Source organism: Stegostoma tigrinum, chromosome 19, assembly GCF_030684315.1.
Source record: "Stegostoma tigrinum isolate sSteTig4 chromosome 19, sSteTig4.hap1, whole genome shotgun sequence".
Taxonomy (NCBI): domain Eukaryota; kingdom Metazoa; phylum Chordata; class Chondrichthyes; order Orectolobiformes; family Stegostomatidae; genus Stegostoma; species Stegostoma tigrinum.
In genome coordinates this window covers 29,598,608-29,626,237 of record NC_081372.1, presented here as the reverse complement: position 1 = coordinate 29,626,237, position 27,630 = coordinate 29,598,608, and the positions used below count along the sequence as shown (strand labels likewise).

General features: G+C 38.4%; 1 protein-coding gene across 5 annotated transcripts in view; it reads right to left on the bottom strand.

Moving 5' to 3' along the window:
- Window positions 1-27,630, bottom strand: part of LOC125461628 (sodium/potassium-transporting ATPase subunit beta-1-interacting protein 3-like) — a 193,583-nt gene that overhangs the window by 57,485 nt on the left and 108,468 nt on the right. For all 5 annotated transcript variants that reach the window (XM_048550569.2, XM_048550568.2, XM_048550565.2 and 2 more), the window contains one exon: window positions 3,872-4,069. In XM_048550569.2, the coding sequence (XP_048406526.1) occupies window positions 3,872-4,069 (198 nt within the window). The remainder of the gene's footprint in view (window positions 1-3,871; window positions 4,070-27,630) is intronic.

The window sequence follows — 27,630 nt, the reverse complement described above, 5'->3', positions numbered from 1 at the left end:
ACACACTATCGATGGTGGTTCTTTGTGACAGTACAATCCTTGTATGATTTCCACTGGAGGAATCATGGTGTTGGCAATTCTACAACTACTGGTTCTTTGAAGTCATGTAATTTTTTAAAAAATGAAGAATAATCTGAGCTTTCAAATATATATTGCTTGAGTCATAATGCAAATCATCAATTCTAGATCATTTTAATCAAATTCTTCAGAGATATTATGACACACCTCCAGAGCAGGTAGGACTTGAACACCAACTTCGTAAGAGTAGTATGCCACAAGAACCCTTTCTTGACTCCTGAATCCTATTTTATTCTTCTTATTTTAGATTCCAGAATTCCTTACCACAACTCAATGGTTCATTGCATCACCAAATCACCTGTGGCATTTTTACATCTACAAACCACCACCAGTAAATCACCCATGTTTTCCAATTAATTAATTTAGGTGCAAATCCCATTAATGGCATTACAGTCCATCAAAGGTGAGGGCTACAGATGGACCTGAATTCTACCTTATTTTTCTGGGGTTGTTTCACAGTATTGTGATTTGCCGATATTTGCCTAATCAACCTCTGTTCAGAGATATCATTACACCTCTCTGGAGCAGGTAGGATTTGAACCCGGATCACACAGCTCAGAGGTAAGGACACTATACTGCACCACAAGAGCTCCTGGCCCTGAAAGCTATTCAGCTATTCACAGCTGCCAGGCAGCTGTGAGAGATTTGTCTTTCAACTGGCCAAACTAAACAAACTTGTACACTTCCTCAATGACTCTTCTGCGTATTTGGAGTGCGTGTCCTCTCACATGCTTAACCATGCATTACAGCACAGATTCAGAGAGACATACACCGTTTTTACAGCAACAAATATCTTACTTTTAAGAGGTGAAGATTGCCTTTAACTACCTCTAGCCGCCCACAATATTGAGTGTTCGTAGAAGTTGTTACTTCAGTGGTTGAGCATGCGAGATGGATGACTTTCCATCTTTAAATACAGGCAATTTTGAAAGCTAATCTCAACCATGACTTCAGAATATATCACCTTGGCCTGGACTGTAGCACTTGGGTTGATCTGCTGAAGCAGCAAAGGTGAAAACAGTAATGTTGTCACTCAAACACACGACAACAGATTCGTGCATCATGAAGCCGATGGCAATCGTCCAGGGCAGTGGCTCAGCGTTTCTGGTGATTATTGGAGAGCAGACAGATAGATTATTACAATTACCTACAGTTGGTAAGCCATGCCATTTAAAGTTTGAACCCAATCACCTTGACAAGATAGTAAACTCTTCCCTGCACTGCGTTCTTGCTAGTGGGGCTACTCCCGTTAGATTGACCTCTCTTGCTACTTCTTCCCATCTATTCTGAGCATACATTCCAAGATGTATGCCCTTTGGCTGATACCTAAATTCTCTCTTATTCTCAACACATGTACCGAACCCTCTAGTGCTTTTTCATAAAATCTTGTTGTGTATTCTTTCAAATGTTCAACCATCTTTCCATACATTACAGCCCAGATTCAGTTCACAAAAGACATACACCACTTTTTACAGTGACAAATAGCTTATTTTTAACAGATGAAGAGTACCCTTAAGTACCACTAGCCAACCACAATATTAAGCCAGTGAACAGCACTGGATAATACTGGTTACAGACTGCACTCATGTAGAATCTAAGTGAGCATAATGCTTGGAACACAGTGAATGAGCCTTGGTTAGTCATATATCTTGAGCCACCCCCACTTTCAGGAGTAGCTAATTTAATTTCCATTGCTGTACATTTGAATCAAAATTAATGAAAACATCAATATTTCAATGATAGTAGATTTTAAGTTAATTCTTAACTCACGTTTCTGAACAGTAATCATCTACTATCATCATAAATTGGAATAATGTTCTCAAATTTGCTATTGGACTAAGTCTAGCTTCATCGTGTATTTGTATGAAGCAAAATCTCACAACCAGCAATGGGATCAGTGATTGATTTTCAGTGGTATTCAGCGATGAATTAGGCCACATTTTGGAAAATCCTGCGTTCATTATTAAGGTATTCAATTGTTACAGGGAAAGAATTAAAGTCAGACGCATGGGGGCAAAATCTTCCCAGCCTCAGAATGACGTGGCTTTGGCAAGAAGGTTTGGAAAATCATATGAGATGGCCAAGCAGAAGCATCCAGATGTTAAGATCAAAGAGTCCCAATTTTCTAACCATGCATTGACTGAGTTTGTCAAGAAGCCTATTTTTAAATAATCTTATCCTATTAATATGCAGTTTCTCATTCTACCACCTACTGGATAGAAACTAAATGATGACAGCTCCTGGCATGAAAATCAGAATGGATATCTGATGATTCCAACCCACCACCTGCTCCTCTGGACCGCAATCATGGGCATCAGGCACAAATGTCTCAGGGAACTGTCCATGGGCTTGAAACACACGTACCCCTCGTCGAGGACCCTTGGCCCCCAACACACAGCAGTCTCACCATACCCTCACAGTAACCTCTGATCCACTTACAGTACCATTTCACATTTCTTTGCTGTACTTTAGAGCGCATCAATAGCTATCACTGGAATGCTGTGGCCAGAACACTTTTCCTGCAGGGAAAATTCCCCAACTCAGAGATGCTGTCAGGGTACATCTGACAGCTACTCATCTGGAGTCTTAGCACTCACTCACCTTGTGCCTACTTTGAAGCTCACACCGTTCCAGCTTTGGATTTGTGCTGTGTGACAGATTTCACAATCTATCATTATCACAATGGAGTGGTTGTCAGTTCACAGTTTGATTAACAACTCCCATTCAGTCAAGATTTATAAGGTATTTGTATTGGGGCTCTAAATACAAATGTATGTTGTAATAAGGGATTAAATAATTGTGTATAGCTACATATATATTCACAGTAATTTTGTGAAGGCTGCAAAGGAAAATGAATCCATTTGCAATTTTTTTCTGAGACAGTAATCTTCTAAAATTTTAACTATTGTTCTCTTATTAAGTAGAAATGTTTTAACAGGAAGATAGATGGTTGCGTAAACTAGCATAGCTGGTAATTAAACATTCACTTTTCAAACTGTCAGGGATGGCACTAACTAAATAGAAAATAATCTATTTCTTGCTTATCATACTGCTGCAAGAAACTATTTAGAGAGCAGAGTTATGATTACATATTTATTTAATTAAGAATCCGACACAACAAGATAGAAGACACTAAACTGGATGCAAGAAATTATCATTATTGCTATAAATGTTTTATGGTTTAGAATGTTTATAAATAACATAATTATAACAGAATGCTGTAATGAGTCATTATAGTTGTACAGCGCACTTTATTCTATCTGCACCTCATGAGTTCCTCCAGTGCAGATAGAGGCTACTCAGTCCATCGAGTCTGCACCAACCCTTGAAACAGCATCCCACACAGACTTACCCTGCTTTTACCGTGATCAATCTACCTAGCTTGCACATCCCTAGACACCACAGGGCAATTTAGCTTGGCCAATCCACCTAATCTGCAAATCTTTGGACTTTGGGACGAAACCAGAGCACCCAGCAAAAATAGGAGGAACATGCAAACTCCACACAGACAGATGCCCAAAACTAGAATCAAACCCCGGTCCCTGGTTCTGTGAGGTAGCAGTGCTAACCACTGTGCCACCCCATATGTGGAGTATGACCGAATAGTCACAGATAACTTGAAAAATATAAAGAATTCTTCATATTTGTCTATAATTTGGTAAAGTTCTGACTGCATGGAAAACATTTTTTTCATATTGCTCAGTGGATCAAAGAGATTTTACCACATTACTTAGCAGCAAAATGCAATGTGTGAATACCCAAGTGTGTTGCAGTCATCAAATGCCATACTTACTGCCAACAATATTTGAGAAGAGCTGTGAATAACCTCGATATATTGGTAATCAATAATGCAACCCATCACAGAGATATAGGAATGGCCATCCAAACTTTTCACATAGGCAGCTGGCATCTCTCTTCTAACACAGCCTGGACCGTGTTCACTCCACCAGGAATGGTGCACAGAAATATTGAATGTCAGGAGGTCGCTCTCCTGTATAAAAACAAACATAACGCTCATATATTAAACACGATATTTTGAATTATTGTAATTAAAATGATGAACAACACTGGTTACAATCAGTATGAGTTATATTGATAATCCAATCTGCCCTTACTCCACATATGCCCCTTTACCAGAACAACAGCAAATATGTCACCTATTTATTTGTAGCATTCAACTTCCTAAGCACATACCGATTGTCAGTATGTTCAATCCATAAAGCAAGACAAATTTGCTGGAAAAGTTGTGCCTCCAAAACATTAGTCTCTTGTGTAAACTAAAGTCCACAATTGTGAAGTTAATGTCAGAACTGTTACCAACCGTTTATTGTGGGTGTATGTTAAAAATGTTGCTTTATTTATGCTTAATGAGTGAGATTTATTTACTAATTTTACACAAATCTTTTTATTAATATGTCCCAAATCACAGACATAGAATTTAGTTCTGAGTCCATGATATGGCTATGAACTATATTATTTGAATCACAACATATCTGAAAGGATTAATAACACGTACATAAACTGATTCCTCAGAATGTTAATCAGCTGCTGGCATTATTAATATTCATTTAAAGAACCTCATGCCATTTCAAGATCATTTGGTTATCAAGTTTGAATATGTTTGATACTATTGTAATTGAATGCACGGACTACATAGATGGTTATACTGTAAATGTTTAAGTTTACATAGCAAACTTTACAAAAATGTCTGAAAACAAATAGTGATAACTAGTGCAATCCCACAACAAAATCCACACAGACTAAAACAGGCCTGTCAATCAAAAGATGGCATCATTAACTGTGTTACTGCTGTCAGCTGTGTCGCACAAAAGTCCTACAGCTTTTTATAACAAGCACACTCAATGCCTCAGCAATGATACTGCAGTCAAATCATGCTGAGCTCGTGATTTGCTTCCTAAATTTAACAGAGGGATTCACTTTTTAAATATTCAGAGTGAACTATTAATAGTGATTTTTAGTTACATGCTTTCAATTGTCATTCAATATTGTCTGAAACATAAAGCGTTTTAAATTATTATTTTGTTTAACTTGTTAAAATTTAGCAGATAATGCTACTTATACATGTGTTGTGAGCATAATAAAACATGAAACCTGATATAAAGGTGTCCAAATATTGATAAATAAATGAATGAGTGGACATGTTGGTGAAAGTAAACATGGTATCGAGTTTCTATTTATATTATTTTAGTGGAAATATTTACTTAAATGGAATTATCAGTATCAGGTAAGAAATAATGGTAGAAATCATTAATACAAAGTATAATGTTGCTCTTCTACGTTCATCCTCTTCTTCCAAAGCAACTGACTTTATTTTGAAACTAATGGGAGTGATGTTCACCATCCAGTGCTTTACCCAAATGACCAGCTTTCCTGTATGATTCTTGACAGGGTGGCTATCCAGCTGTGGAGTATGCCAAAGCTGACCCCCTCATTATCGACAAAAATGCAGCCTGTCATACTTGTCACTGTATGACAAGCACAAATGAAAACACAGAAATACTGTGGCCAATTGCCATGCCCCATTTCAGATCATCTGTTACAGCAGAACCCTGGGATCAAACTTGGAACAAATCTAGTTATTATATCACGCAAATATACGCCAGTAATTTCTATGCAATTTCTTCAGATCATAAGCCATACTATGTTGAAACTCGAGAGAAATGGGGCCAGATCTTGATGAAAGAATAACAGCACGTTAAAAATGCACACTGTTATTAACATGCAAATCAGCCAGCAAATTCAAAGCAATAAACTCGTCACTTAATGTCTCTCCACTGTTCGCTTTACACACCATTTCTTGCTCTTATCTTGCAGTTACTTCTAAGAACTTGCTGGGTTTTCATATTAATTATCCATTAAATTCGCTACTGAAATGAAGTATGAAATGGAGTGTAGCTACTGTTTTCTTTAAATGAGGTGAGAGTAGTTAATGCATTGTCATGCAACATCTTTAGCCCAGAACCAGTAGAATTTGAACTATTCAATTCATTTGTGCTTGTAGTTAATTACTGTGAGATGTTTTAGAAATGTTGTCAAATTTTTTCACTTTATTTTCATTTCGTTTGTTATAATTCAATCTTTCTTTGCCTCTATTTCAGCACCTACTTTGATTCTAATTCACTCTATATTTCCTTTTTCATTCTTTCTAGCTTTCTTCATCAATCCTGAAATCTTATCAGTTACGAAGAAACCCCGTTGCTCATATAGTTTGTTTACCCCTTTGCTCTACTGCCTCATTACACTATTAACTGTTCACACTTGTACTCAATTAGCATGCAACAAAGTTTTATGGGTGGAAAAAAATCAATGAAGCTATCTGTCAGTACTGTGAGCCCACATAAATATCTCAACATTAGTATTATAGTGAAATAAGAGAACACACACTTGTACATGGGCAGAAAAAGTGGCAATACCCTAACAATTTATTAAACATGACTATATTGATTAATTAGCGCTGGAAATTCTGTATACGACGTTTGCAGTAGTGAATTTTAGTTTTGTGTTCCTTTTCTATTTGCATTGATTATATCTGAGAATAATTTTAAATTCTATTTCAGTAATTTCACTTTATTTGCTGCACTGCAATTCTGACAGTGTTTCGGAGCTGCAATTAAATTAATCAGCTACAACTTAAATAATTATTTTTCTCAACTGTTAATCACAGGTCAAACAAATTATTCTTCCCCAGATTACAAATTATAAGGGAGATGAAGAGGCTTCTCACTAAGAAAAAAACAGAACAAAAGTGCTCTGAAATGGTGAGGAGTATTTTATGATGCCATTCCTTCCAACAGTGTGGCTGCTGCATTCTCCCTGAACACAGGAACACACATTGAATTAGGCAGGAGACAAATGTAATAGACAAGTACACCATGTTAGAATAGCTAGAAGTGGATTGTCTGAACTCTTCTGACCTCCGTGAAATCATTCCACCTTCCCTGTCACCACTACCAAGAAACTACTGTCTTTGGGGCTGAAGGCTGGCGTACTTTTTAATATTACAATGGCAGGGAGATGGCAAACTGCCCTGAGCAAGTTGTCTCTGGCCAACTGCTAGTGAGTACTAGCCTTCAAGATTATGAGATAATAAAGCAAAGAACTGCGGATGCTGGAGATCTTAAGTAAACAAAAACAGAAATTTCTGGAGAAATTCAGCAGGCCTGGCAGCATCTGTGGAGAGAAAACAGGGCCAATGCTTCATGTCCAGTGAACCTTCTTCAGATGTCCTGAAGACTATAAGATGGAAAGCCAACAGGCCATCACTGGGAAAATCTAATCCTACTTCTTTGCTGCTACAATAAGACAACAACCTCTATTTAATCTCGTTGATCAGTACGTTATGCAAATATTTTCACATTATAAATTGTGGATTTTATAATTCACAGTTAATGGCTAATAGCAACATAACCCATTTGTCAAGGTTAAATTCAAGATTTACAACATTAAGTAGTCTAATTTTAGCCTAATTTTTCAAAACAGCAATATTAACTCTTTATGGGTAATATTGAGATCAGAAGGTAAAGGATAAATTATTTGGCATGCCACAATCCTCTTTGCTCCAGCAATAAGCCCCAAAATACAGAGCTCTGCCATCCTGCCATAAAAATTGCTCTGAGCTTTCCCTGAATTGCTGCTCCTATTTGTTGTTTTAATATCAGATCAGCCAATATTACGCAGTGAAGACAGCAGGTTAATATCAAGTTAATGATAATGCTCTAATCAACAATTGATCATCAGGGATTGATTAAATTGGTGAGTTAGTTTATTTAAAATAGTATGACGCGTTATAATATATGAAGCAGACATTACAGCAAATCAACTAATTTGTAAGCTGGCAACCAATGCAAAACAACTGCTAGGAGAGAGATAGCACAGCATATCAAATCCAAACAGATGTACTTGCTTAAAGGCAGCATATGCAGGCAACAGTCCATACTTCTGGAAATTATTAACAATTTATTCCATGACTATAAATTTTCATTTCAATTTCCAGCTAAGTGAAAATTCTCTGCAATTGAATTAAAATAATAGTTTACTCCAGCTAATTGTGTCCATTAATTTGATAAAATTAATTCCAGAACATATTAATGTGTAAAATTTAAGTCCCAGGGGTTTCATGAAAATGTAAGTTAGTTGCTGCATAGGAGGGTTATATTTTAATTTACAGATTCATTAATTTTGAAGATATAACTGTAAAATTTTACTCCTTGATGTCTTTATCAAGGGCACCAAACTGCTCTTTTTCTAAACTATGGGGACATAATTGCTTAAGTAGTTCTCTATTAATTGGTGTTATGAAACGTGACAATCAACCTTTTGTGTTCAATAAATCCATCATTTTAATACTTTAAAAAAGTAAATATTCACTTTCTAAGATATCTGCTAAATGGTTAAAGATATAATATCACTGGCTCTTTATTGAGTATGAAGAGCAGCAAAGCTAGCACAGGTTTCAGAAATTGAAGCCGCAGTTTAAGTATATAATGGTTAGAAAATATACTAATTCTTTTTCCCCATTTCAGTTACAAAGAAACTCCCTGCATTGTCAATCAGGAGGCAGAAAGATACTTTAACTGAAATTTCCAGCAGAATTAAGTAATATTCCACCAATTACTGTGCACTGAAGCAGAGAGATCAAGGCAAATGTAATTGTTGAAGATCTTACTAGTGTACAGTAACACTAAATGACACTTGTCCGAATAGTTCTGCTCTTTTTATGGAATCTTTAATTATTCCAAGAATTTGTGCCTTGTGAAATAATATCTGACAGCAAATTTGTTAAATGTTAATTAAAGACAGGAAAGCAAAACATTATTCTTGAATTTGACAAAAAAAACAAGTCTCTTCATGCCCTTTCTTTATGTCTTCATTGCCTAGGGGACGGAACTGGATCTTTACACTGGTGAGATGCTGGATAGAAAGAATAAAGTTAGCAATATTAAATTACATTACGGTTTTCTGCAAGAATTTGGAATAAAAGTATAGTGCTTTTCTAATGCAATGTGAATCAAGCCTGTCCTGACAGGAAAACATGAATGGGCGGAGCTTCTCACTTTGAGGACAATCAGCAACCTGGATTAAATTGCACTGGTTTCCTAAAGTGAAGTTATGGTTCAAGTATCTACCAAACCTCTTTATATAATCACAAATGGAGATGGTAGGGTACGTTTTGGAATGGAGATCACTAACTGCTGATATTCCACAAGGATCAGCACTGTGACCTTTGTTGTTGTAATACATATAAATGATCTGGAGGAGAATGTAGGTGATCTGTTTAGTAAATTTGTGGGTGACACCTAAATTGGTGGAGTTGCAAATAGTGAGGAGGATTGTCAAAGGCTAAAGTGGGATGTTGATAGATTACAGATTTGGGTAGAGAAATGGCAGATAGAGTTTAATCCAGACATATGTGAGGTGATGTATTTTGGAGGATCAAATTCAGGTCTGAATTATACAATAAACAGCAGAACCCTTAGGAACATTAACATAGAGAGGTATTATGGGCATACAGGTCCAGAGATCCCTGAAAGTGGCAATTGAGGTGGATACGGTCACCAAGAAGGCATACAGCATGCTTGCCTTCATTGGCAAGGGCGTCGAAAGTAAAAGTTGGCAAAATGTTAAAGCGCCATAAAACTTTAGTTAGGCCACATTTGGAATATTATGTGTAGTTCTGATCACACACACTATAAGAAGAATGTAGATACTTTGGAGAGGGTGCAGAGAAGGTTTACCAGGATGTTGCCTAGTTCAGAGTGTTTTAGTTATGAGAAGAGGTTAGATAAAGTCAGATTATTTTCTCTGGAAATTTGGAAGCTGAGGGATACCCTGATAGAAGTCTACAAAATTATGAGAGGAATAGATAGGGTGGACAGTCAGGGCGGAAAAGTCTACTAAAAGACAGCACAGGTTCATGGTGAGACGGGAAAGTTTAAGGCAGAAATGTGAGGGAAATTTTTCACACAGAGGGCGGTGCGTGCCTGGGATGCTTTATCCACCTGCGTTGTCACTTTCAAGGATCTGTGGACCTGTATGACCAGACACGTTAGCAGCATTTAAGGCATATCTTGATAGACATGTGAATGGGAGGTGAATAGAGGGATAGAAACCATGTATGGCAATAAGTACTAGATCTAAATAAGGATTAGGAATCAGTGCAGACTTGGTGGAACAAAGGGCCTGTTCCTGTGCTGTACTTTATTGAATTGAAAATCTTCCATAAACAAGCATCAGACACCATAGTAGCAGATAATGTGAAGATAATAAAGCAATTAAGAAATATTCCTTGGTGTATTGAAAATGGTAACCTGGTGCAGATTAATTAGCACCATGGAAAATGTGTTTATCCGAAAAATAATCATCTTTAGTAAACGTGTTTAGTCTACCATGCAAATAATCTGATATTAAGTCATTGGAAATAACTTCAAAAATCTATGCTGAGGTATTTAATAATTTCAATGGGGAACACGTATTAGCTCCTTTGTGAATTAAATATGTTTCAATATTTGAAAACTTTTTAAATGTGTCTGAAATATTATAAAACAAGCCTAATTTGAGACTCCCCTTTGAGCTGTTTGACAAGCAAATCAGCAAAAACTTGTCAATCTTAATATTTTGAACTGGGGCATGAGCAATTTGTGTGTGAGGTTGACTTCCCAAATGAATTTTTGAATCAGTTTTAATGATAGCAGAAATTCATTTTACACTCAATGCACTTCTACTCAAAATGTCATGATCTTTGATGCGATCTAACTATTTTCAGGAGAACTGCACTTGGAAAACCAGCACAATATAGCAGACCAAAGTTCATGCTATATTGAGCTGAGAACACTCAGAGCACATAAATTGCAAGTTTGTTCCACAATATATCCTTTATTCAAATAGTTGTTGGGAGTATACAACTTAAGCATTGCTGAAAAAAAGTAAATTTGTACTGACTGGATCCCAAGTGACCTGTGCTTACAAAACTTGAAATGCAGTTTTTTTATGTTAGATGTGACTCTGCAATTGAACAACATTTGCTTGACAGTCCTGAGTGTGTAAAGAATTAGGCTGATGGTCAATTTAGGATCATCAGTTAGGCTCACAGTATGATGGGCTTTCCTGAAAAATATAGGGCCCTTTTCTTTGCTGACAGTAAGAACGTGTATAAATACAATACCTGCTTCAACTCAACAAAATAAACGGTAGGTACTCATGAGTTAATTTCTCAGAGCAATGCCTTAACCAATTAGAGTACACCAGCCTGGTTTATATTTAAACAAAACCTGGCAATTAACTGTCAATCATGATTTGTTGGTGTTTTCTCCAGAGCACTGACTCAAACAATCAGAGTACACCAATCAACACACTTCTCTCCAGCAATATAAACATTTTTCCCTTTAGTTTGTACTTATGTGAATTGCACCGATGAGAGCAAAATGAAAAGCTTTGACAAGATTAGTCTTTTTTTAGCAATATTCTCTATTCATTGAAAGTAAAAGACATAAAAACTTCATATACATTAAAATAAATGCTTAAACTTCATCACATTTCAATAGATCCTATCAAAATAATATTGAACTTGAACCCCTCCACCAAGAAATCATACACATGCCTCAAGATCATAAGATTAATCTCTTCTACTCACTACTTAGTAACTGAATTGGAACATTTAGACATTTGAAAAGTTACAATCGAAATTTATTCTTTTTTAAGATTCCAACGTTGTTTTAACTTTCAACATCAAGACTGCATGCTGTTAACAATTCAAGAAAATGGGTTCTAAAAGCAAACAACTGATCTAAAAAACACATGGGCCATAATATTCTGTCCATGCCAGACTGGGATGGATTAGCAGTGGTGAGATTTGGAAACTCATAGGGAAGTGGTGGAAATTTGTGCAGGCTGAAGAGTCCCAACTGAAACCAGTTAATTCTCATAATTGGGTAGTAAATGTATCTTACCAGGATTTGCATTTGTGAGGAAGTGGTTGAGAGTGGAGCTGGGAAATGAGTACGCAGCAGAATGGCAAAATATTCCTTGTTGCATGCAGTGGAATATTAGCAATAAAAATAATGAAGTGAAATAACTAATTTTTATGGGCCATTTCTAACCTGATCCACTTTGTTGTTGAAATAGTTTGGCAAGAAATCAGACCAGCCAGTTAAAATTGCAGGCAGATTCCAATGTAATCATCAGAACCATAGTAATGTAAAATTGTCCACCACCAGGATTTGGACACGTGAAATTCCTGTCTGCTTAGTTCAGCCAGTTAGAACCTAAATTCATCAATGACATTAGGGAAGGTAAGTAACAATGGCAACTTTAATTGGCACCCTAAAATAAAAGCAAAATAATGCAAATGATGGAGATCTGAAACAAAAACAGATAGTGCTCAGAAAAACTCAGCAGGTCTAGTAGCATCTGAGGAGAGAAAAACAGAGTTAATGTTTTCAAGTCCAATGACAGGGTCAGACACAAAATGTTAATTCTGCTACTCTCTTCATAGATGCTACCAGACCAGCTGAGTTTCTCTAATGTTTTCTGGTGTAATTAAAGAAATATGATTAGGAAAATGAATTTGACCGGAAGTAAAAAAGAAAGTGACAATAGTTGATGGAGAAAATAGTAATTGCAGAATTAAGCATAGGAGCAAGATTACTTGGGTAATGTTAGGAAAAAAATGGCAGGATATTAGGAAGATTGAAAAAAAAGGTTACATTCTATAAAGATCCACACACAAATGTTTAATACACTCCTACAACATTGCTGTGTACACTGGCATGCACCGGTTCAACATTTCTGGTTTCTGCTGAACTAGAGTAGGATTAAAATCACTCCCTCGCTGCTTTCAGTTGAGCAAGAGTTTCAAGATGAAGTAGTAGCTGTTGATTGCCTTAGGTTTTGATCTCTTGCAAAAACTCAACTGGCATTTGATATAAAACAAAAGCAAATTTGTTGTCTGCAGTGCAACTGCAGTCATTCTCTGAGTCTATATATCCTTCCTAAAACCCATATCATATTGCATTCAAATCTCCCTTTCCACCACTTATTGTAATAACCCTGTTGAGTCTGCTGGTGCAATAAAACATTTTGGACAGGCCAACATGCAATTTTGATGGATGAATTGATTTGGAGAACTGGAGAAAGCAAGACAGGCATTAAGAAATGAATACAAATGAGGAAAGAAATAGAAACAGATCATAATGTAAGGCATCAAAAAGATTCAAATGAATATTACAAAATACGACATCTATAAATGGAGAGGGCATGGGCAAGATGAAATATTAAAAAGAAAATAAAGGGGAAACTATAAGGGAGATAAAAGCAAATGTAAAACAGAAGTAGTTCAGAAGAGACAGATAAAGAAATATTGATTAGGAAAATGAATTTGACCGGTAGTAAAAAAGAAAGTGACAATAGTTGACGGAGAAAATAATAATTGCAGAATTAAGCATAGGAGCAAGATTACTTGGGTAATGTTAGGAAAAAAATGGCAGAATATTAGGAAGATTGAAAAAAAAGGTTACATTCTATAAAGATCCACACACAAATGTTTAATACACTCCTACAACATTGCTGTGTACACTGACATGCACCGGCTCAAAAAAAAATTATCACCAGAGAAACAACCGCATGTTACATCATTTAGTAAAAGGACCAAAATAAATCACCAGGGAGAATTTATAAAAATATAATCCAGCCTTAGGGATTTAAGTACCTTGAAATATGAGACTGGGCAGCTATATATTTGCAATTTTTACAATATATACACATCTGAACTTCAAGGCATACCAAAGATCAGATGGTATGCTTGACCTTTCTGGTCATTCATTAATTAAAATATTCTTTTTTTTTGGATTAGAAACTAATGAATGAGAGCAGAACATGACAGTACATTTTATGTTGGCTCAAAACATTAATGAATTTTTAATCATTAATAGTTAAAAAGAAGTAAGACAGCAACAGGTAAGCTTATGTCAGATATAGAAAGATTTTTCCACATTAAATGTCAACTTCCTATTCTATTGCAATCCTCCAAGAAAAACAACATGTCAATATCCCATTTGTAATATCCAACGAGAAAGCACAACATCAAAACCAAGAAGCTGGTATTCGCAAAATGAAACTGTAATTAAGAAGTCTGCTACACAAACTTTACACAGAAGCAGATGGACATAACAGAAACAAGACAATGATTTTTCAATAACTAATTTAGAGACAGAAGACATTTTGCATGGGGTTAAATGCACATCTTTGTTAGTGTTTTTTATTGAAGGAAATTAAGCATGGATGGCACATGCAATAAAGCAGTGATAGCATAGGTAAATAAGATCTTAAATAAAGTGTTCACAGGCATTTTCTTTTACCATAAGAGAAAAAGCACAACAGTTGAAATTAACCTCTTTTTGTAATGGGTGGGAGAAGAGGATAATTTGTGTTGTACACAAGGCTGCTGCCAGGGCAACGATACAGGCAATTTCTCAGCCTCCTATGGATGCTTATTTAGCTAAGTCCATCCATCCATCCATCCAACTTACCACGAAGCTTAGCTACTCCTTCTGCTTTACTAACTCTAAAAACTTGCATATATTGTACACTGTGTCAAGATACATTTTTACACAACATTTTTTTTGGAAAAGTAAACCTCTTCTAGGGAGCATGAGTTTAAAATTCACTTATGAATTCTTCACTCATGAATTATTACATCAAGCCCACTCAAGGGAATTATAAATAGTATTTTCATGCCTGCTTGGGGAGCATGCTCTGTAAGCTATGACTGCTTGTTAATTTAGGAAACCAATACATTACTTAATGAGATAGCTTCAGCAATTCAGGTTCATGGGGGGTACACTGTGGAGTTCATTATTTGTAATGCTCAAAGTGATCTGACAAAATAGATTTTAATTAAACTAACTAACAAGTGCTTTTTCTTAAAAAAAAAGTGATTACAATGCAGTCTTGTTTACCAGCATTTCCGAAGTAATTTCTGTCTTGCAGAATGTTTGTTTATTGAACTGAAGATACAACCATGAAAATATATTACAACCTTTCTCAACATAATATCTGATCGATGTATTTTGTTAAAAATTTAAGATTGTATTATTTCATGACAGTCAATTATAAAGTCATGTGTCCTTGAATTATTAACAAAACTCATTTGGACTGAGCAGCTGGCAAGAACTATAATGAATAATTAGGCATAAGAGGGCGTCTGTCAGTGTCTTGAGATAATCACTGAACAGATGGACGATTTTGATATCTTAGCAACTTCATATGGAGTGAGAACAGCAAAGAGAAAATATGTGTGTTATAATCTGCATCTATACTTTTAAGAAATTTGCTATGATCCCAAGTTCTGCTTTGAACTGATTCGCTCCTCAATTATTTTGCTCGTGTCTACCTAACTGACATCACTCCAGGAGACTGAAGCACATTTTTCTTACTTACCTCTACAATCAAACATTAAAATGAGTCCATTCAAACTGTGCCAAAAAAACCCTAAAACCTAGTGCTTGCATTATTATCATTTTTCAATTTATACAAGCTTACAAACAATGGTAACACATATTAGCAGATAAAGTGATAAACCTTTTAAAGCAAACAGAAGTTAAAAAAACAAATTTAAATAAATGTGTTTCACATTCACTCAAATATTTTGTTAATTTCTGGGCTGACAACATGTTATAGGAATTTTTTTTGTTCTGCCTTCAAATGCAATTTTGATGCTCACATTTAAACTGATGTTATAAATATATGATTACAGGCAACAGGGGGCCAGTTGGTTCAATTGGTTGACTAGCTGATTTGTAATGTAGAGTGACACCAATATATGGACTTAATTCCTGTATTGGCTGAGGTTGCTACAAAGGTCCTTCTCAACTTTTCCTCTGCCTGAGGCATGGTGACCCACAAATTAAACCATCACCAGTCATCTCTCTCTTATGAAAGAGCAGTCCTATGGTTCAGTATGAACACAGCAAAATCACAGTAACCTATATAACTGCCATAGATACAAGACATACAGTAACCCCACCTGTGCTACGAGTAATAAACAGACATGAATCACATTATTGCACTGCAAAAAAATGTTGCAGCAGTCATTACATATGTATGAATATGTACAAATATTACTCCTATATATTATGTATACATATAGTATTGCATGTAACAAAATACACACGACAACTTTCTAAGCATAATCAATCAGCTTCCATGAGACTGCCAACAGCCTATTCACAAGAAAACATGACAACCTCAGTCTTTATATTTTACTGCTGACCTTGAATCAGGTGCTGGAGATGTACATCAGCACTGTTGTTTAAAAGGCAAATGCTGAGTTGCTCTGGCAGGTTTTGACAGTTGATGAAATTTCTACTGGTAAAAGAGATGAGTTGAAAAAGTCAATTGCTTTGTAACCCTGAAAACTGAGCACTGTGCAGTAAAATTCCAGCATTCTGCAACCTTAAGAGAAAGGTATTGCAAGACTTTCTGCCTGAGATTATCTCAAACCAGATGTTCAATTGATAACAAACCAGCTGATGCTAAACTTTAGCACCTGTGTCAAAACCAATTAACTCTGATATTTATCTAAACATTAATCCTGAAGATTGGAGGTGTATCAGGACATCCTGAGAATGTGTTAAGATACTTTTCAAAATGTACGTTCTCTCTTCAAATAGAAACTCACTTCTTTGGAAATTATTCCGAACTCCACAGTGAAAAATTAAAGGAGGGCAAGGAAAAATGTTGATAAAGAAAGGGAATTCTTTTAAATACCAGAGTTAAAATAGACCATGTTAGACACCAGTTTAAATTTTAAAATAGTCCAAAAAAAATGCTGCTTTTGTTTGCAAAGTCGAACATGTTCAGTTTTACAATTTCTTTAAGATAGTTTTGGTGGTTTAAGACAACAATTAAAATAATTAAAATTCTCCTGGAATTTTCTTTCTGAGCTTGGCATTTGTTACAATCTGACAATTTGGGTTGGACTGACCTAGCCCCATGAAGATTGGGTTGGAGGTTGATTGTAGATGAATGTGTAGAGTTAGAAGGACTCCCCAGTGTATTCACACACTTGGGGCATTCCCAGGGCTGTGGTGGAAACAGGGCTGGTTTCCCATTCTGCCAAGTGCAGGTAGTTGGCCTCTCCGCAACAGAACATGAAGCTATCAGAACAAGAGGTTCCATGTCCCCAGGTGTTGATACACCATAGCCTCATTCAATAATCCTTCTTTAATAGGCAAGCGGACCTACCATCCCAATGTTGTTACCAGCTTCTCACCTTTTCATTAATTTGCTGTGAGCGTCTGAGGCTGCCTCCACGTTTATGTGCCCTCCCATTCACCAGCCTGTCTCTGGTTGATATGGCTGTCGGCTCTCTGATTGTGTCTGTAGACTAGGAAGCCTGCCTGCCACCATTAACATGTAAAATCCAACAGTGAAGACAATTAGGAGGCTACCTCTTGAAATGCTGCGCCAGTGGAGCATACAGGTACCATGGAGAGAGGCCAGTGTCCTCTGCAGGCCTAGCGTCAGGGTTCTGAAGTGCACCAGAACACATGGCCCTTTGTTTGCTAAAAACCAAAGAATTGGCCAGCAACCATATCATCTTGCTGAACCTACCATCATCTTCAGGTTGTAGCTTGTTGAATTTTATCAAATCAATTTTGAATAATCTGTAGATAAACTGAAAAATGGAACACAAGCTACTCTAGTGTTCAATATTAACAGAGAATCAGGATGGTTCATCTTTATAGGGAAGGAACTGTGTTTGCCACTTCCACCTCAACATGAATAGGCTGCAGTTAAATTTTCATTGTTTTTATGATTTGAGGTAGTCCTAAAAAACATTTCATGAAAATACAGAAAGGCCATACAATTTAAAAAGAAATAAATATTGGTTTGGTTCAGTTGGAATTTGGAACCAAGGGTGACTTTGGTCCTTGAGAACAGTATCTTGGCTGACAATTCAATGGAGTATTGCACTGTCTGAAATGCGATCCTTCAGACTGGAGATAATGCTGAACCCCTGTCTACTTGTTCTTCTCATTTTAATAAATGCATTTGATCTCATGGTACCAATTGAAGTAGTACTGGAAACCATGACCTATATTTGTTATACAATAAAAAACAGATTACCTGGTCATTTATCTCTTTGCTAGGGATGGGACGTTGATGTGCATAAATTAGTTGCTAAGATTACTCACATTACAACAATGGCTATATTATATAATTCATTCCAAATGAAGTACCCTGGGAATGTTTGACAGATGTGATAAGGTGCTACATACATACAAGATCATTCTATAAATTTTTAATTATTAGTTTACTTTAATCTGGTTTGGTACAAGGTTTCCTTTTCCAAACAGCACAATCTTAATACGTTTTCTTAAAACCTTACTTGAAAGACAGAATAATCTGTGTTTAGAGATAATGGGAACTGCAGACGCTGGAGAATTCCAAGATAGCAAAATGTGAGGCTGGATGAACACAGCAGGCCAAGCAGCATCTCAGGAGCACAAAAGCTGACGTTTCGGGCCTAGACCCTTCATCAGAGAGCCCTCTGATGAAGGGTCTAGGCCCGAAACGTCAGCTTTTGTGCTCCTGAGATGCTGCTTGGCCTGCTGTGTTCATCCAGCCTCACATTTTGTAATCTGTGTTTAGAACTCATTTTCAACCTCTAGTTTCAGCAGAATTACAACTCCACCTCAAAGACTGAGCAAAACTGTGAACTCAATATGCAGGGAAGCTAATTACCACATCAGTGGAACTTCTGTATCACTGCCTTGACATAGATTGTGACCCAGGATATCTGAATTACTCAGGGATGCAAACCATAGTGTATTACCATCTAGGCTACCGAACATATTGATCACAACACCCACCCACAGTAAAGATAGGTATCTTTCCAATCAATCTCGATTATCATCACTATACAGTGATAAGTAACAGTCTGATTTTCATATTAGCGTGCAGGTGCAGTTAAATTTCAGACAAATTTATGCACTGAATCTTTCCGTGATAACCCTGATAATCTTATACATATCTTTAAGTCTGGTATTGCTCAGTCTTGTGAACCTGTATAAAGTGCCAAGCAAAGAAAAAGTTCTCAGTCACAGATGAGTCACTCTTGTGCCAGTTACGGTTATGTTTGCCCTCACATAGTTACATTGGTAAATTATATAGAGGCTGCAAGTTGCAGAAACGGAGTTAACACCTCAGATAAGTGAACTTTAGTCACAACTGATGTTTTTTTTAAAAATCAGAAATGATCAATTCTGACAACTTTCAGGGATCATTTCTCTCCAGAATTGCTAGTGAGATTTCTCATGTTATTCTCCAGAACCCACCTTATTAATCATGAATCTCAACTCTACGGCACCATGCCTGTCCTATTTTACCACCCTCCAGAGACAGATACTTGTCATTGGATTTGGATTCCCAGCACTGGTGCCACTTTGGTCATGCATCAGGTCAAGTGTAACCAAGCCCTTCACTGTGTACGTAGTAGGAGGGGAACCAGAAAGGAATGTTTCTCGGTCACATAGGTAACACAGCTGACAATTCATTTCAAATATAAGTACACATTCCTAAATGGATTGCTGTTTAAAACCAAGGTATACAGTTTACCCATCCTTACCATCATCCCACCTCAGAACCCTTTCTCAGGGAGTGCTACCTTTAACCTAATGCCCAGTGTAGCATCACATTTTTTTCATTGTTCAATATATGACCATCACACACTGAAAAGCCTTCAAATTGTTGAAAACATCCACTCTTATTCAGCATCAGTGTAAGTGAGGAGTAAACAAATAAAAATTACATCTGCTCTGGGAACACTTAGGAATTGACTTTCTGATTGCACCCAAATCTGCACTGCTCTATCAAGTAGAAGCTGATATTAATATCCTCACGTTCCTCCTCAGAAGAATGCTGCCACTACTCCAACTCTTCATAGATTATTATATCCCCTCTTGCCAGAAAGCCAGAACTATTCTGACTGTACTGTGCTACAAGGTTCGGACAAGAGGTGAAATACATGTCTGTGGATTTTTGACATAAGAACCTTATTCCAATGAAAACAGCACATACCATGTTGCACAAATACAAAAGCAGATTGTAGGCCTGTATTATTACTGATTCCTTGACACCCTTCCACCTCCCTGTTGCCCTGTGTATAAGAGTACAACAGTGAATACATAATGTTCAAGGTATGGAGAATTCACTTCTGTGGCCTTAGGTAACCTATGAAATCTTGGATTCTCTTTATAAACTATGACTTTTAAGGTCATCTACAGTTACTTTTGCTTCACTGAGATATCTGTCTTTAGTCTACAACACTGCTTGTGATCAGGATTTGTAAGCTGCAGGATTAGACAATACATGAGTTACCCATGCAGGGTGTTACAATTGCTGATGTCTTTGACCTATATTATGTAAGTGCCTGATTAATGCAATTGCCTTGAAGATTCTCATATCACTGACAGGCAGAGCCCTCATGCTAAGGTAGAGAAGAAACACTTGCTCCATCTACACTAGGTGTTGTCACAGCCCTCTTCCATGTCCATTGCTCCCTTACAAAACATGAGTATGAAATGATGTGGAGGTCCAAAAGCTCGTGTGATTCCAAATAAACCTGTTTGACTATAAACTGGTGTCGTATGACTTCTGACATGAGTATGAAAGACAGCAAAGGATGCACACAGCAAAGTGAGTCACTGACTCAGTTGGTAATCAATGTGCCCAACTCACACGTTCCTTTCTTCCTTGCACTCCCTGTCAAACCAAACAGTATTGAATGTTATTGAATGTCCACACACTGCTTTGAATTATCGTTTCATCTCCCAACATTATTTCAAGTACCTGTGGCTTAGTAATACCAATTTTCATGCTGTACTGCCCCTCTGTCAATGACAAGGTGGTTGAGACCCTCAGACTGCAGACACTTCAAGTGGCCCTCTGACTATGTCCAAGCCCTGATATAGGATGCTGCCCTTTATGTTAGGTTCTGGGGCAACCCAAGTGAAGTCTTCCCTGGTTTGATTGAGCACCACTCCTGATAGACTTTGACATATGGCCATTTGGCTGATGCACACGCTGTATGGTTGCCATATAAACCACTGGCACATGGTGTAGGTGTAACCGTCTCAACATAGTAACATGTCCATCCTCCTGACAGATAACCACAGACAATTATGACAAGCTGCCTGGCTTTGTCTGTGTTAAATAACAAAATAAGATAGAAGTACTGTGAGCCTTTCACCACTGAATGAGACAGCAAAGCTCAACGGCAGAGATGCCAAGCTCATCCAAGTAGACGCAGAGGAATCAGTGAGAAGCCCTGAAATGCACTCTTGTCCAATCCATGATTTGGCTGCCTGTCCCCATGTGCAAAGGGTCCTGGCAGCAGTGTGACAATGAAAAGTGCCAGTGTGGTCCAAAGTGCAGCATTGAAGTGAAGAACTGTATTGTAAGTGGGATGAAAATGTGCCATGATTATTTGGTGAGGCTGGTACATGTCCAATGCCAACCTCTGTGGATAGGGACATGCGAGAGATCACTGCCCTCAGGTGTTGGTGGCTATTGTCCAGAGGAACAAACAGTGAACTGGAGTCACCAGATATCCACTCTGACGTTCACTTCAGGAATTGTTGCAATTTAGTTTTGCTCTGACACACAAGAACATAGAAAATCAATGAGACAAGATTAAGGATCAAAGGCATGTTACTGCATACAATAGGCCTAGAGTTGGAATCTCATCGTGCTGTTCAAATCTTGATTTCAGAATTGGACTTCCTTTTCTCAATATTGAGAATTACATTTCTTCTAATTCCTCCCTATTTTCCCAACTGTCTCACTATTGCTCATGTCATTCGGGGAGTGGGAGTATTCCTCCCACAGGGTTGATGATCTATTTTAGGAACCAAAAATGGTTTAATACTTTTGAAACGACCAGCAATAAATACTGCAAAACACATGCCGCTCTTAAAATTTTCTCTCAGTCAAAGCAGAATGTTAGCAAGAATATAATACCTTATAGAAATACTCAAAGAGCTTACCTTAGAAACAACTACTTTGAAATAGAATAACAATTATTCAAGGAAATGTAACAATTACCTTGTGCAAAATCACAGAAGTACCAATGAAAGGAATGAGGGGGTAATCTATTTAGCAGTTCCCTGAGAACATGTTGTTTACCAGTTCTTGAGACTATAAAATGACACAGGAAACAGGAACTTGCAAAATTGGGGCAGATATATGTGAACCACAGACGAGATAACTCTTTCCTTTGTTCTAATGGCTGGCATCACATGTTGGTATATACAGAATGTGTTTGAAGACTGAAAATAATTTAATGAGTTTTCAAAAGGAACAACCTAATATTTTCTAATATAAAAGTTATAGACTGTGGGTTACCGTCAAACATTGTGGCAGTCCTTTGGAATTCAGAAGCATTCAACCTCTTATAACCTTTCAAGTAACTGTAATTCATCAAATAATCCATTACTATTCACAACACACTCCCATGAAAACGTGACATGCATGGTCTACCTGGGGTCTGAATGCCAATGAGGAGAATACAGACATCATATTACACGGGCCAGTGATTTTCCAGGGGTATATCCTTATCTCTTTAGACTGGTTGCAGCTGGCTATTCAAATATAGAGCTACTAGCCAGTTGGAAAATTAAATTATTTGCCCAAAGACCAAGGACACAAACTTCAGGACGGTAAGGAGCAACTTTTCCCCACAAACAAACACGATTTTTTTAGTTTGTTGGTTGCTTGAACTCCAAGACAAAGCCACAAACAATGGTTAAATACACACATTCTGTAGTTCTGTTCTGAGAAAGGATTACCGGACCCAAAACATTATCTCTGATTTGTTTCTTCATAGACACTGCCAGACCTGCTTAGCTTTGCCAGCAACTTCTGTTTTTGTACACAATTCTCTCACTTTGGCCTAGCTAAGGATTTCAATTTGATTGCTTCAAGTCCTTACACTTTTCATTTGTTTTGTGTAACTTCTAACTTTTTAACAACATAAAATTTTTAAAATTAGTTTCCCATAGGCTGAATCTTAAGGCCTTTTTTTTTTGGCTCAGGGTTATCTTTCATGGAGGGTTTCTATTCATAAGGCCTAGTGTGTTTTCTCCTGCTAGTGTCCCAAATCCAGCTCCCTACCCTGCTCCAATGGCATCCCTTAGATCTGGTAATAGCCCAATTCTGCAACTCACCATAACTGGAAGAACTTGTCACTGCTGTGATATTCTGAAATAGATCAGCAACTCTGGGACCCATGCCATCCTTAAAAGGCCATTGAGTACTCAGACAAGCTCTGTTCGTCTCCTCTGCCGTGACAGGGTAAGTGTCTGCTACTGCACACCCACTCAATCCACCTGTATTATACGCTACTGTATCCACCAGCCACCAAGGCTCACTCTCTACTGTTCTCTCAATCAGAGCAACATCTTCCCTCACTTACTCATTCTAACCTTCACTGCCCCAACCCTGTCTGAACTCTACTCACCCACTCAGCACATCTCACCTGCACCAGCCTTCCACTTACATTTCACTTAATCCCTCCTTTGCTCTCATTTCATGGCAATAAGAGACAACATGGGTGGCTGGCTTTCCAACATGCAGCTCCTCACCCCCAAGGAGAGGATCATAAGAACATAAGAAATAGGAGCTGGAATAGGCTATCTGACCTGTCAAGCCCATCTTGGATCCTGACTCTAAATGCCCTGGGTGGTCAACAGACAGCGCCCGAGCATCTAAACAAATAATGGAGGCTACCCTTGACTTAGTGTTGTGGAGCTTTCTGACTAGGTTAGCACAGTGGCTCACTGGTTAGCACTGCTGCCTCACACTGCCACAAACCTGGATTTGATTCCGACCTCAGGCGAATGTCATGGGCTTTACACGTTCTCGCTATGTTTGCATGTGTTTTCACTGAGTGCTCCAGTTTCCTCCCACAGTCCAAAGATTTGCAAATTAGGTGAATTGAACATGCTGAACTGCCCACAGTATACAGGGATGTATTGGTTAAGCACTTTAGCCATGAGAAATGAAGGTTGTGGGGGGTGGTTCTAGGTGGGATGCTCTTTGGAGGGTCAGTATGGACTTATTGGGCTGAGCGGCCTGTTCCCACACTGTGGGAATTCGATGACTGAAGGCTGTCTCCCTTAACTTATCTGAGGACTGCTGACAACAACCATAAACTTCCTGTCTTTATATCTACACTAAACAACAAGGCAAGACACAAGTGCTACTGAGTCTGTTAGCTCTGGCCTGGGAGGAATAAAGCACAAAAAGGTGAGGCAAGAGATGGCAGACATGCTGTAAGCATCCAGATATGCTTAAATTGAGTGAGCACTAAGACAGTGAGCTGCAGCCTAGCTGAATCTGTGAGTGAGGGGCATGTCCCTGTGTCAGCACCATTTTAAGTGGCCAATCCATCCCGAAATGCAGCTTTAAAATGCAGAAGCCTCCTATCTTTGGTTCAGCTAGGGACAAAAGGTCCTGAGAGACTGGCAGGATGGGGGTGGGGATGAGTGTAATCAATGCTCTGGAGCATTGCTCTGAGATTTTTGCTCCAGGCATCTAAAATAACGGTGTGGGGGAGCAAGCTGCAAGGTGAATCGCCAGATCCTGCCATAATGTTCATGTCCGGTTTTTCTGAGTTTTATTTCTGTGTGGTGGGTGATAGGATGGGAAGCTGCATACTACTGCAGCGACACATGAACTTAATGACACCAATAACAAGCGATAATCCCTGTTATTAGGTATCTTGCCACAGCCTAGAAGAACCTCATCTCAACATCTGGAACTTAGTTAGAAAATGCAGCTTGTTGCTCCTGACCTGGAGAAAGGCCTTACTGGACATATTACATGTTCTCCCAGATTTAGTGCCTTGGTCAATATCATTCAGAGCCTCATAAGAATCTGCCATATGGTACTGTTTAAATCCTCTTTACAGCAGCAGACCTGGGAACTCAGGAGAATGCAAATATCGAACCTGTAGCACAACTGACAATGACATTATAAGTGGAATCATATAAGGGCCTGAATAATATTGGGCATGCGGAGATTTGTGGTAGAATTGGACAGTAAGTTTGGAAATGCCTATCTAAATGTCAGGGTCAACTTACTCTAGTTTTTATGCATTTTACAAGAGGTGTGGCAGATTATTGTTAGGCAGTGGTGAGTTGCCAATTAAGACGGATTACCATCCAACTCACCTCATTAATGTAATAAAATGTGAGGCTGGATGAACACAGCAGGCCAGGCAGCATCTCAGGAGCACAAAAGCTGACGTTTCGGGCCTAGACCCTTCATCAGAGAAACGTCAGCTTTTGTGCTCCTGAGATGCTGCTTGGCCTGCTGTGTTCATCCAGCCTCACATTTTATTATCTTGGATTCTCCAGCATCTGCAGTTCCCATTATCTCTCACTTCATTAATGTTCAGCTTTCTGTTTTACCCAGCTCACCAAACAAACTAAACTTTCATAAAGCTTGACATAGACATCAGAGCAGGTATCTGCTAAATTCAATTCACTGCTTGCTCCAAACAACGGACGTCAGGCATCATTATTCAGGGCACGTTCCATAGGCACCAGCACATGCACTCCACATTCATGGGCATTGGCATCTAATATTTGCTAGCCTCTGAAAATCCTCAAGGTAAATCCCCAATCAAATTACCGGAAAATTCTACACTTCAAAGCTGCACCTCAGACGACATTGGCAATTACCATTCTCATGCAGTTGCAAGGATACTGTGTGCTCAGGGACATGCACCCATAGACTGGACCAGGCTACATCTCTGGGCTCTTTATCATGGTGTTCACTCACACTAACTCTACTTGGATGCTCCCAGCATTCTTGCTTTGCTTTGCCTGCCTTCCTTTGTACATCTTGCCACTTCAGACAGAGATACTGGGCTCATATTATTTCTGTGTGGCCTTGCCACCTAGGGCAGACCCAAAGGAAGTAAGTTTGTCATGGTTGTCAGCAGTGTTCAGTTAGGTCAGGGGGGATAGCCTTCAGTCAGAGACCCCAGCATAGGTAGTCTAGGTAGTTTCTGATGCCGGTGAACAGGTTTGGAAGCAGTCAGTCAGCCATTTAGATGTCAGGATGTCCTCCACATATGATGAGAGGAGCCAAATGTCAAGCAGCCCACCATATATGTTCCCTCTTTGTGTCCTACTGGAGCCTGTTTACCTCCTGAAAGGAGAGAGAGGCACGTGTTAAGGGAGGTGGAATTGGGTGTTATGGCTGTTACTGTTGGCGCAGAAGGGGATGTATCCTGACTGAGTGCGTAGGCAGTGCACTGAGCATGCATCGTGTTGAGGGTTGGGGTGGGTAACAAGAAGTGAAGGAAGATGTTTGAGACAATAGTGAAAATGTAAAGCATGAACCTTGGTGGGAGCTGGTTACAGTAGCAGAGTTAGAGTGCAAGATATCAGAGAGAAGATGGTGGCACTTCCACTGAGAGTGGAGAAGGTCATTGACCTTCATCCTAGTGTAGCCTACATTCCTCCAGACAGCTGACACTGCTTGAACCTGCGTAGCAACCTTAGCCCAGGCTGGCATGGTCTGGTGTTGTGGACTCATCTTTGGTCCTGGAGGAGGAAGAAATCCCACTTCTGCACTATCCTGTCAGACAAGACCTCCAGGTCCCTTCCTAAAAAAGAGAGCCAATTTCCCCTGTCTGCCATGTCCACAGTAAATGTCAGGAACTGTGCAGGGCAGTGACAGGGCACTGCGTATCCATGTGCACAACCGACAATCCAAGATGCCACAGGTACAAGGTACTGGTCAGACGTAGGATATCCAACGAGTGGCGAGTTGTTTTAGAAACTCACATGGGTCAGGAACGGATTGTAAGAATGCCGCAGATGTAGGTTGGTAGTCAATCAGATAAGTTTGATAAGATGTGGTGAGAACACCTGCAAGCCCTCAGGGTGGAAATTCCTCCAAAGACTCAATACAACATGCATTCAGCCAACAAAAAGTAAGATTCAGTTCTATATGTTGATATTTCAAATGGCTGCCCCAAAATTAAAGTTTAAATTAATTAGTCTTTATTCTTAATTAAATAGTAAATGTTTTGGGTATGTGGGTGCAGCATCCTATGACTATCATGCATACCTGTTACAAGGCAATCCCTATGTCTATAATAACCCAATAATAACGTGTAAGCTTCTTTGCTTCTTAGGTTTTCAGTTTTAAATTTACATGTGAAAGCTATATTTGTGGCTGAAAGAAGGTACTTGAGACCATTTGTAATTCAGAAGGCATTAAGAGTCCATATTGTACAAGAGACATTTGTGGGCCAGGGCACATGTGGGTGACAGATTTCCTCCTGAAAAGGACATGATTCATCAGATTGGGTTTTTATATGACAAAAATACACATTGCTTATGTTATAATTTGAACTTAAAATCTCTTGAGTCACCAGCCAACATACGAACGTTACAAAAACAGAAATTGCTGGAAAAGCTCAGCAGGTCTAGTAGCATCAGCGAACAGAAATCAGAG